Here is a 6,676-nt window from a genome sequence, read left to right on the forward strand (position 1 = left end):
CTGAGAGATCCAGGCAGCAGACAAGGGGGAGTATTCCTGGGCCCCCTGGCAGGTCACCTGAGCCAGGTGGGGAAAGGGGCACATTGAGATTTTTAGGCACCCACAAGAAGGTGATGTTTCATAATATTCTGCCTCACCCCACCCCCAAACGGTCACTGAACTGTGAGCCCAGAGACCCGGCCCTGGGGCGGTGTAGCCCATGGAGTCGTGGTCCTATGTAAGGAGGGGGCACGGCAGGGCCTTTGGGGGCTGAATTCTGGCTCCTCTTCCATCATCTGTGGTTTTAGCAAGAAACTTGCCTTCTGGAGCCTCAGTTCCCTCATCTTGAAATGCGGACAATCACTCCTCCTTCCCAGGGCTTCGGGAGGGTCGGGGGGAAGGACCTGGCGTCATGCCTGGAACACAGTAGGCGGCCAATTAATACGCTGTCCTCCCCCACTTCACTCGTCTCCACCAAAGCATCTTGCACCTCACGGGCCTCCTAAACCTTCATTTAATTGGGTGAGACTCAGCCCTCAGGCCAGCCCTGCTGGCAGAGGCTGGTTCCCACCCCGCCACCTTCCTTCCTACACACGATGCCTTTTTAGTGCCCAGGACACCCTCTACATTGACTCAGGAAATGAGTCAACAGAGATGCCCTATCTTCCAGAAACTTCCCTCATTAAAACTTATCCTTCCAGCATTCCACTCCCTCAAGGTCTGACAAAGGAAGTAGAAATATTCAATTAGCCATGTCAAGCCTCCAAAGACCGTAACCTTGCGCTCGGCCTATTTGCGTTTTCGTGACTTTTAATCCACAGGAGGAACGGTACGGTTTTAGCCACGGTGGAAGAAGCTAGAAGGGAAGGTGTTTTGGCACAGTGGTGATAGGAACTGCCCTGTGCTCCTCTGTCTACACCACAGAGGCAGCCACTTTCTGCTCAGGGGATGGTTTGTTAAGACCAGAACTGCATACTGGGCTCCATTGTACAGATGAGGAAACTGAGGCCCAGCAAGGGAATCAGCTCACATGAGGGCACAGCTAGGGGATGGTTGAGCAGGGACTCAAGCCAGGTCTGTACCCCTCAACCCCTGTGTTGATCACAGCAATTACTCATGCTATGCCAGCCCCTTCTCAGCATTTTGTATGTGTCCTCTCATTTAATCCTCCAATGAACTTATAAGAGAAATGTTGATATTAACCCCACTCCACATTCTGTCTCCTCCTCTGGGTCCTACGCTGACCCCCAAGGTGGGAAAAACATGGTCTAGATCTTGCTCCTAGAGGCCCAAGTTCAAGTTCCATCCCTGCCACTGTGTGTCTTGTGTATCCCTGGATGAGACACACATCCCCTCTGGACTTCCATCTCTTTTTCAGTGAAAAATAAAAGAAGGGGCTCTGGAGTTCTCCCAAGCTCATCAGACAGCTGATGTTCCATGAGTCAGGGGGGTTTAACGCACTTCCCACAAGAGAGCAGACACAGCTGGCTGCAGGAGTTTAGATTTTCATGGCTTCTGCACTTAGAACAGCTTCCCCACTAGACCCAGGGCATTCCATCCCCAGATGGAGGAGAGAGGGAGGTCATCAATGAAGACCTCAGTTCCTGACCCGCCACAGAGAAAGAGCCTCCCTGTGACGAGGATGCCCTGGCACCCAGGGACCTGAGAACTCACCTTCACCTGCCGCCCAGCAGCCAGTGCGGTCCTCTGCCCAGCACCCTCCCCTCCCTTGAACTTTCTCCGCAGAACTTGCCCCAAAAGAAGCAGAGCTTCTCTAAGGCAGCTTAAAAGATATTAGAAGTTTCATTTCTTTTCACGAGTCCACCTCCGTGGTGGCCTGAGCCGAGGCTCACGGCTCCTGTAAAGCCACCTCCTGCCCGCCCGTCAGCCAGAGCCAATTCCGCTGTAATAAGTTTTTACTGTTAATATGACTTATTATCATTATAGCCATTTACTGGATCCCAGCTAAGCTCCAAAGCACTTGTTAACTAACCCTCGTGATCACTTCGTGAAGTTGGCTCTAATGCGATCCCCATCTGGCAGATAGAGAAACCCAGCTTTCAAGAAACGAAGTGACGTGCTCGAGGTCACGCAGCCAGTGGAGAGTCGAGCCAGGATTTCAATGCCACTAAAGCTCCAAGAAAGATGCTGGACACCAGCGTCTTGGGATTGGTGAGGTTGACAGGGAAGGTACAGAAGTGTCTGCCCGTGCTGGGGCCAACCCTGCAGGCAGAGAAAGACGGGAGCCCTAGAGACACACTGGTTTGCCCGAAATCTAAAAGAGAAGGAAGGCAGGTGGGAGGACGAAGTTCGGAACTCCTGTATCTGAGCCAGTTTCTTGCCCCAACTCCATACTCCATACGCACCAGCATTAAGGTTCTAACGCGGGGGCTGGCCAACTTCGTCCATAAAAGGCCAGATAGTGAAGATGTGAGCACTCGAGAGCCATGTGGTCTGTGTCCAAGTAGACAGCTCTGTCGTGGTAGTAAGGAAGCAGCCATAGACAACATGCAAACCAATGGACTGGGTTCCAATAAAACTTTATTTACAAAATCAGTCAGCTAGTGGGATGGGGAGGGTGGGAGGGAGACGCAAGAGGGAGGGGATATGGGAACATATGTATATGTATAACTGATTCACTTTGTTGTAAAGCAGAAACTAACACACCATTGTTAAGCAATTATACTCCTAATAAAGAGGTATAAAAAAAATCAGTCAGCTAGCTGCATTCGGCCCACAGGCTGTAGTTTGCCAAGTCCAGTTCTAACAGAAGCCTTTGATGCTTTTGTACAAGGAAGGGAGCTATGGGGGTAACAAGTCAGTGGGGGACCCAGATTCCAAATGCAGAGTGGGGGAAACTTTCTTGCTGTTTCTCCAGTCACACCTAATGAGCTGACTTGTGGGACTTCTCCCATCAAGTCTCCCCTCTCCTGATAGGGTTTGCGGGCACTGGGGGCTTAAGAGAGACTTTGGGGTCTCTGAGACCGGGGTTCAGATCTTGGCTGTGCCGCTTCCAGCTGTGTGATCTTGGGCAGGTCGCTTGACCTCTCTGTGCCCCTTTTCCTCATCGGCAGCGAGAGACGGCAGCCTGGCCTCTAGGTGTGTGCCGTGAGGATTGTGTTTGTAAAGCGCTTAGCACGGTGGTGGCGCGTAGGAGATACTCAGTACACCGCAGTTGCGGTCACAGTTCCTGGTGTGAGCGAGTGTCTGTGTCTCTGGGTGGTAGTAGCTGACACACACCCCTGGCTGCCGCAGCCCTGCTGACTTGCACTGGGTCTCTCCTCAGCTCCACAGGCATCCGGGAGGCTGAGCGATTCGGAACGCCCCCGGGGAGGGCCTCCAGCATCACCCGGGCGGGGAAGGAGGAGAACAGCAGTGGAATCAAGTACAAGGCTGGCCGGGTAGGTCGCTCCATGTGTTTCCCCGGGGGTCCCCCAGCCTGGGAAAGAAAGGTCTTTGTGTCATCTGGAGGGGGGCCGATGGGCCAGGTCACAGGTGCAGCTGGGAGAGAGGCCCTGGAAGCCACCCTCAAGGGACCTGCATGATGGTTAAGACACACTCGGCCTTGTGGAGTCTTTGTCACTGTATCTCGAAGTGTAGGTCTTACCTGTCTGCATCAGACTCACCTGGGTGGATGCTTAACATGCAGATTCTGGGACCCACCTGGGCCTCCTGACTCAAGGGCCTCTGGGGCAAGGGGAACCCAGCATGCCGCAAGGCTGCCCAGAGGGTTCCAACACACCCTAAACTCTAAGGGCCACTGACTTAGATTTTGAACTCCAATGGCCTGACCAAGAGCAGTGGATGAGCCTCTGGTGCATAAGAACATGTGTAGTTGGGTCTGATCATGTGGACTCAGGGCGACACAGATTCCTAAACGGAGGTGTATAGACACGGACGACAGAAGCAGATAATCCAAAATTCTCCCATTTATTCAGCAGACAGTTTCGGGTACTAAGTGCGTCCCAGGCACGTCCTGAGTGTGGGAGATAAACATGAAGAAACGACCACCCTCACCATTAAGATGCTTTCAGTCTAGGCTGTGCATTCCCACTGGGAGTGCTGTGAGCCCCAAAGGGGTGAAAACTGGTTCGGGTCAGGGAGGGCACAAAAAACCTTACTCGTTTTATGCATAAAGCACAGCTATACGCGTGGCACATAAACAGATGCACGGTATACCTGTGGCATGAAAATGTCATAGTGGGAGTGTGATTAGGGAAAGAATGTCTCAAAAGTCTTCTTTTTAAGGGGGGCAGTATTGAAAAAAAGGTTGAGAAACACTGGTCCAGAAAGAAAGGCGGTCAAATAAATAAATAATTACAAAGCACTGTCATGGCTACCCTAAGAGAGAACTATTTACTGAGGGGCCACCGTGTCTGAGAATTATAGCTACCGTCTGCCAGCACCTTGCTGTGTGCTTCCCAGATGGATTTCTACTCTTTGCAACAACTCTGGGAGAAAGGAATTATTAGTCCCATTTTGTAGCTAAGAAAACTGAGGCTCAGAGGGGACAGGTGACTTGTCCAAGGTCACACAGCTGGGAAATGGCAGAGCAGGGATCCAAACCCCAGTTTGTGAGTCTCCAAAACCCACACTCTTTCTGCCACACCAGGCAATGCTGGAATATTTCTTCTGGACCTGGGAATGCAGTCAGACCTCACGCTCACACTCATTCTCACCCCCACTCCTCCTGCTGAGCAGGAAAGTGAGAGACTTCGGTAGATAAGCAGAAAGACTACATTTGCCCTCACCCTCAGTAACAAACTGGTTCCTTCTAGCTGGGAACACAAAGCTCTCTCCTAAGGGTAACTCACAAAAGTCCTCTCAGTCTCCCTGAGGAGTGAAGTATTAGTCATAACAGGAGGGGCACAGAGAGGTTAGGTAAGGTCACACAGCAACTGAAATTGGAGACCGCCCATTTCCCAGATCCAAGCACATTCAATTCTTTTTTTCTCTTCTTCCTGTCCTTTGTTCTCATTCCTCTCTTCTCAGCTGCCCCTGGGAAAGATAGGAAGGGGCTTCAGCAGCAAAGACCCCGATTTCCACGATGATTATGGCTCTCTTCAAAACGAAGATTGCGGAGACGACGACTCCCAGGGCAGGCCCGAGCAGTGCCGTCTGGAAGGCTACAATGGCCTGGAGGTCACCAACGTATAAGGAGCCGATGCTCCACCAGACCCAACACAGAGAGACGCAGGGATGAAGGACAGCCAGGGACTGTCGCTGTTGTACATAGTGACCTCGGCCTGAGGATGCTCCTCTAGTCCCGGGAAATCCCAGCAGACTGCTGTGACTTCGGATGGGAAGCCCAAGGAACGAGGGGGCACCAGCCTGCCTGACTTGAGCGGGCTGTGGACTTCCGTGCTCACGGGAGGGAGACTGGCCCAGAGGACCCGTCAGGGTGCCCAGCACCTCTGTCATCAAGGCTCCACCTTGGAGTGACTCAGCCACTGAGCAGTTCAAGTGGTCCCGGGAGCCTTGAACTGAGCCACCAGGATGGAAAGAGGCACAGGGTTCCCCAAAACACCCTCCCAGGAGGAGCAGGTGGGACTCCAGCCAGACACGCAGAGCCCGGCAGTGACAGCAACAGGAGCTAGCAAAGCGGGAGGCTGACCGGTCACCACGTGGACCCTTCTGGCCAGCCTGGTGGAGGTCTCGGCTCCAGCATCCATGCCCCCCATGACCAATAACTTGGCTTCTGACTTGGGTCACTGAATCTCTCTTGGGAGAAGGCAAAACGGGAAGGTCATTCCCACCCTAAAAGCCGTGTGTCACATCCGGGTGGACATGTTAAAGGGCTACTTGCTCCTTCCTCCCGGGAGTGGCTGTCCTGGGTGGAGGCAGGTGCCATCCCTGCGGGGGTGTGGCTGAGCAGCGACATTGCCAGGAAATACAGATATCTGTTCATCAGGATGAAGGATATCGTGTCGATAGGATCGGGGTTGACCGAGTTAGGTCCGTGACAACTGTACCAGGTGTGGCAGCGGGTTTGGGACTGGGAACAGGGAAACGCTTGTCATCGTTAACCCAGCAAACCTTGTTGTGACGTCTGTCACCTGACACACAGGTGTGCTCGCCAGTGCCCTAATTGAGCTGAAGCTCACAGGTCGCTAAGGTGGTGCAGGGGATCCCCAGCCCTCTTCTTGACTCTACTACTGTTTTGCTGTGTGGCTTCTTCCCAGTGGCCTCACCTCTCTGTGCCTCAATGTCTTCATCTACAATACTTCTGGTTCCCTTCCGGGGATGTTGTGAGGATTAACACTTGCTAACGTCTGTAACACTTTGTAACCTCTCAGGAGACAGGTGGGAAGTTATGGGGTCCAGGGTGGGTGTCTACTTTCCCATTTACAACACAGAACTGATACTGTACTGATACTGTACTGGTTCTCTCCACCTGTTTTTTTTTTTTTTTTTTTTTTGCTGTACGCGGGCCTCTCACTTTTGTGGCCTCTCCCGTTGCGGAGCACAGGCTCCGGACGCACAGGCTCAGCGGCCATGGCTCACGGGCCCAGCCGCTCCGCGGCTTATGGGATCCTCCCAGACCGGGGCACGAACCCGTATCCCCTGCATCGGCAGGCGGACTCTCAACCACTGCGCCACCAGGGAGGCCCTCCACCTGTTTTTTTTTTTTGTTGTTTTTGTTTGTTTGTTTGGGGGGCCGCACCGCACGGCGTGCGGAACTTCCCCGACCAGGGAT

At 53.0% G+C, this 6,676-nt stretch overlaps 1 protein-coding gene across 3 annotated transcripts in view; it reads left to right on the top strand.

Moving 5' to 3' along the window:
- Nucleotides 1–5,136, top strand: part of KAZN (kazrin, periplakin interacting protein) — a gene marked incomplete at its 3' end in the record, with an annotated part of 481,963 nt that extends 476,827 nt beyond the window's left edge. For all 3 annotated transcript variants that reach the window (XM_082614803.1, XM_082614802.1, XM_082614804.1), the window contains exons 14-15: nucleotides 3,266–3,380; nucleotides 4,972–5,136. In XM_082614803.1, the coding sequence (XP_082470929.1) occupies nucleotides 3,266–3,380; nucleotides 4,972–5,136 (280 nt within the window). The remainder of the gene's footprint in view (nucleotides 1–3,265; nucleotides 3,381–4,971) is intronic.
- Nucleotides 5,137–6,676: the final 1,540 nt, after the last annotated feature.

This window comes from Mesoplodon mirus (assembly GCF_964341445.2).
Source record: "Mesoplodon mirus genome assembly, chromosome: 3".
In the NCBI taxonomy this organism is placed as follows: Eukaryota; Metazoa; Chordata; class Mammalia; order Artiodactyla; family Ziphiidae; genus Mesoplodon; species Mesoplodon mirus.